General features: G+C 48.6%; 1 protein-coding gene and 1 long non-coding RNA gene across 2 annotated transcripts in view; one reads left to right on the top strand and one right to left on the bottom strand.

Annotated features, from left to right (window-relative positions):
* The window catches only part of LOC142566044 (1-phosphatidylinositol 4,5-bisphosphate phosphodiesterase epsilon-1-like), a 305,298-nt gene that overhangs the window by 85,602 nt on the left and 205,522 nt on the right, over positions 1-14,174 (top strand). The window contains exons 6-9 of the mRNA XM_075676754.1: positions 8,167-8,492; positions 10,358-10,564; positions 11,046-11,334; positions 13,024-13,232. Coding sequence (XP_075532869.1) covers positions 8,167-8,492; positions 10,358-10,564; positions 11,046-11,334; positions 13,024-13,232 — 1,031 coding nt within the window. The remainder of the gene's footprint in view (positions 1-8,166; positions 8,493-10,357; positions 10,565-11,045; positions 11,335-13,023; positions 13,233-14,174) is intronic.
* The window catches only part of LOC142566045 (uncharacterized), a 149,110-nt gene that overhangs the window by 61,005 nt on the left and 73,931 nt on the right, over positions 1-14,174 (bottom strand). The gene's annotated exons all lie outside the window — the stretch shown is intronic.

The raw sequence follows: 14,174 nt of genomic DNA, 5'->3' as shown, positions 1-14,174 counted from the left end.
CGATAGTAGTACATGCAGTGGCTTGCACAGAAATTCCGTTTAGACGAGCCGAGACGATTGGATAGAGTGAGAAGAAAGTGTGTCGTTCGGTGCCGTCGGATCCCGGCGTATTGCTTTCCCTTGTGGCTCGATTCTTTTGACGTCGCGTGCGAATGGGGAGAGTTTAAATTCGCCCCGTACACGGCTTGAAAAGTGCGAGTACGTTGTCGAAGGATTGCGCACTGCCGGGGAGCTTCCTTTTTGCAAAAGAGTACGCGCAGATTCTGTGACAATAGTGGACCGCTTGTAACGCGTTTGCACCAAGCATCATCTGCTGAGGTGACTTTAGCTGGTTCTGTAAAGTCCATCCGCGATTTGATTGACACGGACGGCCTTCAGAGAACCAGCTAATGTAGCACATAGCATACCGTTTCCAAATCCTTGTCGAAATGGGAGCTTAGAGGTGTGTTGCGCACTTCCGTAAATAACTTGACGATAAATGGTAAGTATGATTTATATGAGACCGCAGTCGTATGGCGACGCTTTAAAATAATTATCACGTGCGTATTCAAAGTGTAAAATGTTGTTTCGTTGACTTGTAGCGCGCGGGCTTATAATAGTTGTTTGCTATCCACAGTATGGTTGCTGAAAGCCTGCGTTATGGTGTAAAATTGCAAACGAATATCAAGAAGAAATGACTGCACCGTAAGGAACGTTTACTCTTCACATTGTTTCACGCAATTTGCTCAACAAAAAAGATGAAGCAACTAGCCCAGCAACAAGTATAGATTTAAAAAAGTCTTCGCGTTTTATCTATCGCCAGGCTTGCCCACTGGAAATATTAAATACTTGGGAGAATACTAGGGCAAAAAAAGAAGAGACGAGAAAAGAACCCGAAAAATAACACATCATTTATTTCCTTCCTACTAGCCATTTCTCAGAAGGGTGTTAGACCAACCAACAAGCTCAATTGCCCAGGCTCCGTGCATCCCTTTGACGCACGCACTGTCCAAATCATTTGGTGGGCTAATCTGAATCTTGCCCAGCTATACTTGACATTCATGTCGAAATGATTAAATACGAAAGAGCGAAAATACATTTGACTAATATACAAATGCACACAAAGCAGATTAATCGAGAAGCAATTTACAAACTATGGTTGAGGCTGATAAGGCTGATAACGTACGAGAGCACCTAAGGCACCTTTGTTTCTCGTGACGCCGATGTAACGCGCCAGCCTTCTCTCCCTACGTTTCCGCAGCTCCACGTTCTTGTTCAGAGTACAGTGTTTAAGGCAGTCCTTGAGGTTGCGAACAGTTTGCTTATCCAAACTGCGTAGTCAACAACCCCGTTAACATCAGAGGTGTAGCACGGCGGCTCACTGGCCGATCTCATTTTGGCCACAAGGAAAGTGAGTTTTATAAGTGCCGCTTTTAAAAATTCCATGCAGAAATGCTTGATTAAGTCTGTCCAGGCGCCCTATAACGTAAAACTATTCCAATATGTTTCTATTCCAATCTCCTTACGTCAAACTTGCGTGACCACCAACGCAAGCACCGGGCGGTCACCCGCAGGGTTGTCTAAACAGACCAATCAAACGCTCTCCTCGTTCATAGGAGGTCACTTTTGTTTGCTTGAAAAACGAATAACGTTGCCTACACTGAGCGGCTTGTCGTATCTAATTGGCTGACAAGAGGCGAGCAGAAGGCTCAAGTGGAGAGAGATTTGATGGGGCCGAGCCACTGCACTGAGAGTTGATAACCGGATGAAGAGGGTGGTGCCGGCGGCTACGATTGGTCGGCTTTCCGTTACTTAGCTTGCGGTGGCTGGTCGAAAATCGCGGCGGCATGCAACGGAAGCTCAAGAATGACGCTAAAACGGACCCTCAGCAAGGAAGAGTTGGCAGAATGAGGGGGTAGACGTGCCGAAAGTTCTAGAAAACGTTACACGGCCACGCAAGAAGCGTTATTATACGCAAATACACCCATGCTCTCCGGCAGGTGCGAGTAGCCGGCGTCTGAGTGATCGGCGGCAGCCATCTTCTATTCCTTTCGGAACGGGGTAGCATGCGGCTATTCCGAAGCAAATTCAGTTTTGTTCGGCATATTAATGCATCTTTATCGCGTACACGTCATTTTGACGCGGTGAGTTTTTGCGGTTTTGTGACGTCGCGTGACAGGTAAGTGCAGTGGGTGCAGCCCGAAAACTTTTTACCAATAGCCGAGGGCTAACGACGAAAAGGAGTCGAATCAGAAACATCTGTTTTTCTTTTTTTCGTCAAATCATGCATAATCAGTCTGTACACATAACATCACATGGGGAGGTATCGCGGTTTTCGTGACGTCGCGTGACAGACAGGTGATGTGGGGGTGGTCGAAAAAAAGATTTTGACCAATCGTGGATGGCTGATAGCAGAATTGGAATAGAAAAGTTTGGAATAGTTTTACGTTATAGCGCCCCAGGTCAACAGCCTATCATTGTTCCTCACCGTAATTTCACTCAACGGTCAATTTCTAGTTTAATGACTTTTGTGCTGCATTCTGTAATGCGTGCTACGTGTGCATGTCTTTTGGTGCCATTTATTTTTTTATTTATTTATTTGTCTGCGCGTCCGGACAACTGAAAAGAAAAAGATTCGACTAAGCAAGAGCCGAGTTTCCTGCTAAGTTCTGGCGATACGCAAGAGTCCTTGTGCCTTTCGATAGAAAGGCAAAACAACACGCGGCTGCACCGCCGTCGGTGATGACCGCAGTGGCCGAAGCAACAACCCAGTTCGAAGGTTGGCAGAACAATGAACGCCTTATTCTGTGGCGGATATCTTTTATAGCCACCAGCCAAACTAAAGAACAGGTGCCGTCGTACCACGTGACCGCACGAAGCCGCACTCGTGCATTGATAACTTAACGACATTGCGGCGCACTCTCGCAGCTCCACAATGAAGCTGCCTGGGAACTAGCAGTGATGTAAAAGAATGAGGCCTCGACAAGATGCCACACTGCCACTTGAGCTTCGCGTAATAAAAATTGCGTACGTCGCGTATAAACGAAGTATAAGTGAGCGTGGTGCGATAAATTGCCAGAATGCTGGGTGGCAGTGAAAAGCTCTACCTACGTACCTTGAACAACACGGGTCGGTAGGGCCAAACACAGACACATACATACGCACGTTTCTTTTTAAGCTGCATATCAGCGAAGTCTAGCATTGAAAACAGAAATACGTTTCTGTCACCTAGCTGTGTCCCATTTATATATAACGTCTATATTTTTGACAAGATTCTTTGACTTCGCGTTAGCACTCACCCTTTCCTCTTTGATTTGGGAAGACCCTAAGAAAAGCGAATAAAGTTGAAGTCAAGAACAAAAACGCAGTTGGCAGCTGTGGAGGCGAACTCGCCTTAGGCCACCTAGCTAGTGATACAGGAACGGGCGTCGCACCCAAGCACCCGGCTGCGACGCAGCTCGGGTTTTTATGGGTCATCGCTCACCTTCAACGGGCGCCCGCTCGCATGGCCGCCTCTTGGACGCAAGAAGATGATAAAAACAGAAAATCGCCCCCTCCCCCACCCTCACAAAAGAAAGAAAAAGAAAGAATAATCCGTATTCAGGGTACGATAGTACGACAGCGAACGAAAGTGTCTCGCAGCCCTCCTCTCTCCAAAGGACAATAAACCGGCTTACAGCCTGAAAAGCGCGCCTAGGATACAGCGGGCGCCCTCTGTGAGCCACGGAATGCACCACGGGGCTCGGCACCGTGCATTCTGCTGGTTTGATTGGTATGGCGCTCGAAACTGGTGGCGCAGGTGCTACGGGATGAAAATTACAAAAAAAGAAAAAAAAGCAATCGATGTGAGCTTTGCGCTACGGTTTCTTTAGTTTTGTCGCTGCTTGATAGATGGCGTTTGAGCCTCGCACTGCTGAATCCATAGGATGAGAGCGTGTGGGAAAAGCTGCTATAAAAGCACAAAGCGGAATGGAGATTACGACTACTTGGAGCAGTAGTACACGAGCCATAGGAAATGTAGTGAATCTGGAGCTGTTTAAGTTAGTTTGTGTGTCCGAACGGATTATTACGGACAGATTATTCTCATTGTCTATTTGTCTTTTACTTTTGAATTACACTTAACGTTATTAATTTATATATTAAGTGTTGTAGAAAATAGAGAAATGGAGCGGCCGAGGAAGTCTCAATACCAATCTCTCAACAGAAACCTATGTTTAACAGAACAGGCCGACAGAAGGAAGGGCCCAAGGCGGCGAACCACCAGTCAAAGCATGTCTAACGATGATAAAATTGCGCCGCCTGTGTCTGGAGCAGCTTTTCCACATTATGGTCCTTTGTTTGAGACGCATGGCAGCGTATGCTGCAGCTCATCCTGTTTCACCCCGAATGTGCAGAAACGTGCTAAATGCACTCAGCGCTATTACACGAAGAATGTACGTTTTCTTCATTCAAGGTGCGGGTTTTCGTTTTTGTCTGTAGCTTTATAGCTTTATAATCTTACTGCATAATAAATCTTATTCCGCTGAATGCTTCAAGAGAGAGAGAGAGAGAGAGAGAGAGCTAGAGAGAGCAAGAAGAGAAAAGGTATGGAGGTCAACGAGACGAACTCCCGGTTGTTTACCCTACACCGGAGGTAAGAGAGAAGGGAGAAGAAAAGAGGAGGAGGATTAGGAATACGAGGGGGAAGACATTTCTGGCGGTTTTATGGGCCAGAACCACGATTTGATTATGAGGCACGCCGTAGTGAGGCACCCCGGATTAATTTTGACCACCTTGGGTTCTTTAACGTACACCCAATGCACGGTACACGATCGTTTTTGCATTTCAACGCCATCGAAATGCCGCCTCCGCGACCTGGATTCGATCCCACGCCCTCGGGCTTAGGAACACAACGCCATAGCCACTACGCCACCACGACGGGTAAGGAGGAGGAATGCTGCTTGTTGCAAGCGGAGCTAGCCTTGCAAAAGTTGCCAGCAATTAATCCGCCCCAGCGCCACTTATAAAACGCTGTAGCGTCGAAATCCCTTCACAATTAATCTTTTAGCATACCAGCACTCGGTAACACAAGCAACTTGACACGGAGCGCAGCAGGTCGCCCATTATCCAATCTCCGTCCACCCACACACTCCAACCCCGTATCACGGAGGAACTTAAGGAGGAGTCGGAGTGCATCTCACCGAATATCTAGCGTCCTCATGGAAGCAAAATGTCACTTGCGCTTTAGTGAGAAAATCATAAGAGTAAACAGTGCTTTAAGCTGGTAGCAAGGCTGCGGGCAACGAAGGCTCCTGTAAATGTTACTTATCAGCATTAAGCTTTAATATGCGGAAAAGCACGCTTTAGATTGTGCACCCAGGAGAGGTCAGAAACAGCTACCAGCCACAAAATTTAGACAGACAGACAGACAGACAGACAGACAGACAGACAGACAGACAGACAGACAGACAGACAGACAGACGGACGGACGGACGGACGGACGGACGGGCAGACGGACGGACGGACGGACGGACGGACAGACAGAGGGACGGACAGACAGAGGGACGGACAGACAGAGGGACGGACAGAGGGACAGACAGAGGGACAGACAGACAGATAGACAGAGGGACAGATAGAGGGAAAGATAGAGGGATAGACAGAGGGATAGATAGACAGAGGGACAGATAGAGGGATAGATAGACAGAGGGACAGATAGAGGGATAGATAGACAGAGGGACAGATAGAGGGATAGATAGACAGAGGGACAGATAGAGGGATAGATAGACAGAGGGACAGATAGAGGGATAGATAGAGGGATAGATAGAGGGATAGATAGATAGATAGATAGATAGATAGATAGATAGATAGATAGATAGATAGATAGATAGATAGATAGATAGATAGATAGATAGATAGATAGATAGATAGATAGATAGATACTTTATTAGCTGCCGCAATCCCATTCTTCACATATGTTTATATCAGTGACCCCAGCATTTTATGTTCGATTAATAGAGAAAAAAATTGATTAGACCAAAGTAAACAAAAGAATCTGCTAATGAACAGTAGCCTGCTTTTTCAGCAACGCCTATTCCTAAATAGAATGTGAAAACTGTCACTTATGCACACACTGGGGGCCTAGGAAAGTGCGATGAAGAGAGCGCGGCACAAGCCTGACAGCAATCGGAGGGGGACTAAAAGAATCAAACATCTGGACAGCTGCTTACTGATGCGAACGGCGCTTGATTACGAATCGTTTGCACTACCGACAGAGCTGAAAGCATGGTGGTGCATCTTTCAGTAGATTTGGCAAGGAGGACTCAACTCAAGGCGAATCAGCCGAATACGTGAAATTGAGGTGAAGCGCTTATACAGAAGCTCGTCGCGGTTAATCGCAAGTTTGCACATATGGGCTAACGACAGGTGCTGCAAATACTGCCAGCGACGCAATTGCAGTTCTTGATGTCCTGACCAATTGAAGGTCGAGAATAGTGTGTACAGGTTCTGTCTGCATAGCGCTAGGACTGTATAGCCAAGCGGTCGCCGATTGCGGGTGCCTTTTCGGGAGCGAAGGTAGAATGAGCAGGCATAAACTCACAGCAATTGACCCCAAGCAACTGCGTGGCGGTTGCCTCACTATAGACAGCAATTGCTTTGCTTTTGTCATGAAGCGGCTTTAGTAGAGAGTGCCACTGTTAAATCGAAATTGAAGGATGGGCGTAAGAAAAGTATGAATACGAAATATTTTCTTGGGGCTCGCTATTCCGAGATGGAATTAATGCTGCGGTGCCCTAACATTTGTTTGCAGAACGAATTTGAAGTTTTGTTGCGGCATCTTGTGAAGAAAGGAGAGGCCAACGTCTTGTCGCCGGTTGGCGAGGGATGTATGAATGCTCTCGCGTTGTATATACCAGATGTGCGAAGGTACTGGGGTAAGATGAAACAGGTTGCACGGCTTTGCACAGAGCTCGAGGCTAAGGCTGAGCGATGAGATTCTCACACGCATAAGACATCCTCAAGTCGCGGACGGATATAGGGTGGTAGAGCGGCAATTTCACTGCTGACTGGTCTGTCTAAAATTTCAGTATCCACGAATAAAAAAAGATGTCGCCGCTTGAGCGAGACGACTACCAGTACCAGCGCGCTGTTTTTATTCTGAATAGATCGATTATATCTGATATTGGTCCTACTTGTGAAGCTTTCAATAGTAATTGTTTCCTAAACCAAATAGATATAAAGCTAAATACAAATTCTTGCACACATATGCGCAGAGTGGAAAGATATGAAGAGCTGCAGTTCACATCTGAGTTAATTTGTTGTGCAGGGAAGAGACATCACTCGCACCCGTGACCAGAACCACAGTTGCGTCGGCCAAATAGCAGCGTTGGCCTTCCATTCTGATATGACGGCTACTGCTTGCTGAATCGCAATAATCACGGGGACATGTTATGGTAGAAAACGAGGGCCCAAACTGGCAAGAGAGAGAGATAGGAAAGAGAGGAAAGGCAGGGCGATCAACAAGACGAGCGTCCGGTTTGCTACCCTACATGGGGGAAGGGGTAACAGAAAGAGGAAATCGGGATAGAGGGAACACTGTCTGTGCACGCAGCAAAGCGCCTGGAAATCAGTCAAGTCAAAGCAAGTGCTCCGTCGATACGTGAGGCTGCCGTGATTCTGCTGTCTGAAGCTAATCTTGGTGTTTCATAGCTGCGAAGATCCAACACCAATTTCCGCTCATATTAAGCTGCGGTAATGATTCTCGACAGATGTAACTGACTACACTCTAGAGCCATTCCAAACTTGCCCTCTGACACTAGTTGTAGAACGCGGCAGATGTTTTAATGCGAACTAAAAATGACAGCCTGGTCATCACGGCGCTTCTTGTCCTAGCGCGCTAGATTTCGGTTTATCGGAGATGTATGACTGAGATTATTTCGGCTCAACGAGAACGGCAAGAGACGGATATAGCGCTGCACTGCATCACTTTGTCCTGATCTCACTGTATACGCTGTGATTACTTAAGAAGAAATCTCTGGCACGGAAGGGTGAAACGGGATATTAATGTGACGTTCTCGCATGTTCGGCGATTTCTGTCGCAGCGAGGTGCGAAGTCGACGCAAACCGCTCGCGGAATTTTCACGCTGGCACGCACGCGCGGAACGCCAGGTTTCCGTGCGGTGTTTGAGTGCACGTCCGCTTTGCTCGCAGGTTCGTATTCACAGGAGGCCAGTGGCGTGCACTTCCACCTGTCGGCGTTGCAAATGGTGCTGCCGCCGGTGATCGTGGTGCGACTGCTGCAGCACCGGCTGCTGGGCACTGCGCAGGCGGCGCGGCGCGGGGCGCCGTCCCGCGCTAGCATCGCTTCCGAGAACCGAAGCCGCGCGGGCTCGTCGGCCGACACCGAGGAGTCGCTGCGCGAGCGGCGCCACATCGCACTCACGGTCAACTGCGCGCAACCTGGGACGGCCTCCTGGACACGGGCCTCGTCCGTCGAGGAGCGCCGGGAGTCCATCCGGCACGCCGACAACAAACAGGTGACACAGCTGACCGTTGGCTGGGTTGAGCGAGCTGAATGTTGAATGGGACGGTTTGAATAAATGAGAAGTGCACAAGAGGAGGACGCACACAACGAGACAGTAGAGTCATCTATGGTGCGGCGATACAGCAATCAACGAACGCAAAAGCGGGCCCGATGTGCTAGAATTGCAACAAAGCTACACTTGCGCGAGACGATGTTTATATATTGAATGCGTGCCAGCGAGGGCGTCAAGAAAGATAGAAACCGTAATGTGCTGATCTTGTCCTGATCACATGTCCTGATCAATGTCCTGATCTTCTGTACTTCCCCTTATTACGCACTGCCATGTATTCGAAGCAAACAGCTGCGCGCAAGAGACAGTCATATAAGAAGAAGGTATCCTGCCAATGTTTACGGTGCCCTCTTGGCGTGGTCACGGCGAATTTCTGGAACGAATACGGCAAAAGTGTTGTCGAAAAACTCGTGCTGTAGGACCGAACTTCAATATTTTCAGCAACGCGACAATAGCAGGGACCAGTGTTGCGTCTAATATCCAGAACGCTAATTAGTACCGTAAACTAGTCATATACCCTTAACGCTACCGCCCATCGAGATTTAGATGACGTTAAAAAAAACGGGCCATTCATTCGGCGAATAAAGAGTTGCAGTATTTGTTCCTTTGACGCTGAAAACTAAAGAGATTTTAGTTCAAAGTCAATACTATGGTAAATCAGTTCTGCGAAATGGCAAGGTGGAGAAAAGTTCATAAAAGAGAAAATTTTCATCCACCCGACCGTAGCACGCAGCTACAAAGGAAGCACATACGGGTTTCCCGGGAAGAAAGCTTTGCAGGGAAATATAAAATTTTCCTGGTCCAGGGATGGAATTGGAGACTCAAGAACCCGGGACCAACCACCGCAGAAATTCGGCGGTTATGGGTTCGATCCCTGGACTAGGACGAACTTTTCTTCAATTGCGAAGCTTTCTTTCTCAGAAATCCACATGTGCTTCCTTTGTAGCTGCGCGTTATGATCGGGTGGATGACAATTTTCCCTTTATAAAAGCCACTATTATAGTCGGCGTTCAAGGAGGGACAGTTATAAGATGAGATGATGATTTTAGGTTACGGTTACTCTCTGCCTGCATGGGAGCGCGTCCTCCTCACTACGCTTTATTACCCCGCTTTGTCCTGTGATTGTTCTTCGTCAGTTCGCCGACGAATGCATCCTCTATAGGCAATACACACTGAGACAAGTAAGTGGGAGGCATCAGATATTGACACGCCTTCACATATCCCCTTAGAGCTTTGATCATCTTATGCACGGATTACGTGATAATTCGAACAACTCTGTAGCAATAAGTATGCTCCTGTCTTTTTCTTCTTTCTTTTTTTTGTCTTGGCTATGGATTGTTCGGCAAATGGTAAGGTAAATCAAGTATGACATAACTTGAGTAGTACGCTACCGAATTGCGTGAAAACGCTAAGGGTTGGTTTTTCCCTTTCTTTAATAGGTGCGCACCCTTTCCGTTTCACAGCCTTCTGAATACGTGAAACGTTAGACGTGAGAGCATGTGCGGCATATTCAACTTGAAAAAGGTGTGTTTGCTGCTGCCGAGGTGAATGCTTAGCGGAAAGTTTACTACTGTAAGAAGTTTCTGTCATTCACTGCACAACACTGACCCTGAACTCAGGAAGAAAAGCCTAAACGAACGGCCTTACAAGCATCCCACGTGCAAACAGTTTCTTTGCAAGCAGATGGTGAGCTAGGTGAAGTTGTGTCTCAGGAAGGTCGTTAGGACAGCGCTGGCTTTAGAATATTTTTCAGGCATATGAACGAACGTACAGAAAGCAAGAACAATGACAACATTGCTCGCTCGTAGGTGACTGTGGTGGCTCCCGATGGTGGGCCAGAACTGTCGCCGGCGTCATCTCCGGCGGGGCGGCGGACCTTCAAGTTTTCGAGCCTCAAGAAGCGCGGAAGCAAGGCGCCACCCGCCAGCCAAGAACACCCTTCCCGGACGACCAGCGAGGCCGACATTGCGGCTTTTCAGAAGGAGCTACAGAACCTCCCAAACTTTGAGACACTGGTTAGCTTCCTCACTTTCTCGCTAGGCGTTGTATGTTGGCAGAGCAAACGTTCACTTTAATTTTTCTTTGTTGGATGTCACGTGTTGCGAACTTAAGCATTCGGGAATTTCGTGCTGCCACGCGACTCCAAAAAGATAACGAATAACGAGCCACAGTATCGGTACTTGTGTCGTACTTGTTTCAGAAGCGCATTTCTGCCGAAATAACTATGCCTTTCAGCGCTGCTAAGGATAGCGACTTGGACACGTTCACAAATGTGCTGAAACAAGCATGCCATTACGCAAAGCCCGCAGAAAGATGTGTTATAAAAGGCGGAATTCTGGCAACGCGAGTCATTCATGACCACATCGTGCAACATCGGGCTATCGTGGAAACACTGCGCGCATCAGCCTCTAGCGATCGAGCGTGTGCCAGAGTAATGTGATCTACTAGTAGCGCCCTTGAGCGGCGTCCCATCACTGACCCGCTTCGTTTTTTCAGGCTGGCTCGAGTGACACCTTCACGGACGGAAGCGGCCTCGACGGGGTGGGCTACGCGCGGCCACGCTCCTGTTCGGTGCCTCGTGTCACTTTCGAAGCGGCGTCGCTCCAGCTGCCGCACGGACATGGCCCGCTCATCCGCAGCGCCACCACGGAGGGGGCCTACACGGGTTCATCGGTGAGCAAGCCTGCTGCGGCAGGCCTTGCGACATCTGCGACCATCGCTGGGCCCGCCGCGCCACAGTCAGCCACCTCTGTCCCACAGCCTGTCCAACAGTCGCTCCTCACGGGTAAGCACGCGAGCCATTCGCTGTCGCGGGCGTTCGCGACGAGAACGAATATGCCGAACACAATTTGCCACGCGTTAACTTCGCGCTGTACACTGCGCCTCAGTTGTGGCTGCACCTCCACTTTCAAGTTCTCTCTACCTCTTTAATTATCTTGAAACGCATCTCTGCTATAGGTGTAACAGGCAGTTCTTCCGCGAGAAACAACGGCCGCGAAGGCGCACTTAACATGCAATGTCGCAGGTTTTTTTTTTCTCTCATATGAGTAAGTTACACGATTCACTAATTGGCATTAAGCCAAGCTATAATTGACTTTTTTATTAAACACTTTAGAGACTAACATGCATAATCAATTTGAAGGATATCGTTCTCCAAGCCAAAAGATTCGGTAGGCTGCTCAAGCTAATGCATGCTTGTAAATCCCATATAATAGTACATCAAGTTTTCATTCCATCTGTCTCCATGCCCGCAAAGAGTGAAATAATCTGGTGACATGTTTCACCATTTTCCTGCATTCACTCTTGCAAACCGATTTCACTCTCATGTATTGTATAGGCGCAGCCAACATCTTCACTGTCTGTATGACAACGGAAGAGCAGCGTGCTCCGGAGTGCGAGTTCGTGCATTCAACTGGGGAGTACCGCTGGTTCGAGCTGCAGCTTGTTTCTCAGCTCTCGCTCACAGCCCTTACTCGTGCTTATCGATCTGCTCTGTTCACTCCCTCGTATACCAAAGACTGTGCCCTATACGTATGCGTATACGCGAAGCATAGCAGTCACAAGAAAGCCCGATGAAAGCGGTCCCTTATCGCCGCAGGCGCCCATTGCAGCAGCCGTCTTTGTTACCGAGGCAAACGAACGAGTAGCGACAGCCTGCTCCTTTGGCTGCGCGCATCCGCAGGACGTTGCCTCGAACCAGCGGCGGAGACTCTGGTCGTCGGCGTAGACGCATCCCGAAGCGCCGCTCTCCCGCCCTCTTTAAAGGGGTGACGGAGAAAATGCGCAGTATTTTCAAAATGTTTTCCGCGTGCACATAAAAGAAAAATAAACCATGACGTTTTCTTTTCTCTCACTTTTTTTTTTCTTGCTCTGGGGTATCTCCTCTCTCCTTCAGACACAATACCAGCATGTACATGCTACGGTGCCTGCAGGGCTCATTCACGCAGTGGCCGACGGAATTGTGCGATAAATTTCGATCACGTATATGATATCTGTATGTTACCATAAAACTACTTGGTCCGTGTTCATAATCACGACGCTTCAACGTCGTCGAGGTAATCGACGCAGTGTAATCAATAATCTTCGGAAGCAGCATCCTGTCATGCTGAAGCTTGAATGTCAAAACATTCGAAGACTCTTAATGCTCAGTGACTATTTCAGTTTTGCACATCACCAAGTTATGCGGTCTGATTCAAGGGTGTGCCTCGGGAGCAAGTACGTTCCAGAAGCCAAGCGGCAGAGACGTCGCCCCCAATAGGTCGCGTGCTTGCTACGTGAGAAGCTGCGAAGGCACGTTCTCTCTGGACTGCATGCTACATGTGGGTAAAGCGCTCATGCTGCAGCTTTTCCTGTAGAGCTTTTTAACAAGTGCTCACGTCGGTTCGCAACAGCCCAGAGGGCATTATATGGCGACGGCCAGGGAGCTCTCGTTGGGAAAGTCCACAGGTGCCAAACCATCCGCCCTTGGTCGCAGCGTGCGAGGCGGTGGCTCCAGCGCACGGGCCCCTGTGCGACCTGCCCGGCGTTCACCTGACCATCCTGAAGCTGCTCTACGAGTGGACCTGCATTTGCCCCGGTGACCTGCGCATCCGCGAGTTTCGAGATTTCGTCAACCGTCTCGCCTGCATGGGAGACGCCTACAAGGAGTGGGCCGACGAGTTGCGCAGGAACGCCGACCTTAAGGTGAGCGTTGCGCTCTGTGGATGTCTTCTTCCTCCTCGCCCTCAGGTTGGTTTGGCTGCTTTGTTTTTCTTTTTTTGCTTTCACCGTGCAGAAAGAAAGCACTTTTCATGTGCGGCCGAATTCACAAAGGTTTTCGTGCGTGAGACTTACTTCACACTAGCCGGCCGCCTTCGACAATATGTCTGACATCGCGATTGGCTGACGCCTTTTTTCACTAACCGCTGTAGCATGTAAATACGGGCTTACGCTAAAACATTTTGTAAGAACAGGCTTCAGTCAATCGTGATGTTGGACGTTATATTTTCGAAGGCATCCGGCCATCGGCAAAGAGATCGCAACAACAAAAAGCTTTACGAATTCGAAAGCCGATTTCTTCAAGCAAAAGTACTGCATCGGAAAATACGTAGCGATTGTCGCGGTACGCAAGCAAGATCGTGAGCTATGATCGCGGTGCGTGTCACTCTGTCCTGCCGCTCTGAGTGACAAAATCAGCTAGCACGCCTGGGATCTGCAATCGATCAGGCATCAGCTCCGAGAACGAAGCGGAGAAATCAGACAACCTTTGCGAGACTATTATAGCTACTGTCATACTGAATGTTATAAATTCCGCCTACCTCTCGGACCTGTATAGTATACTCAATCATTCGTCTTGCGTACTAGCGCAGCAAAGCGATCACCAAAACGAGTCAATCAAATATTGACGCCTCAGCAGCGTCTGGTACCGTGGTACCATACTAATCAAAGATATCTGCGTTAAGCACACGTAATGTCTTACGTGCGGTACCGACGTCGTCGGCACACGCGGTCTGGCCCGTGCATAATGCCGATGAAGTCGGTTTCACGTCCAATCGGAGCTTGATCCACTTCCCGACCTGTGAAATAACTTACGGAAAATAACCTCCCCACTACACTACCCTTTGCGATGCACTCCTATGATACTGA

This window comes from Dermacentor variabilis, unplaced genomic scaffold (genome assembly GCF_050947875.1).
Source record: "Dermacentor variabilis isolate Ectoservices unplaced genomic scaffold, ASM5094787v1 scaffold_12, whole genome shotgun sequence".
In the NCBI taxonomy this organism is placed as follows: Eukaryota; Metazoa; Arthropoda; class Arachnida; order Ixodida; family Ixodidae; genus Dermacentor; species Dermacentor variabilis.
Note: the sequence above shows the minus strand (reverse complement) of the source record. Positions and strands in the feature narration are given on the sequence as shown.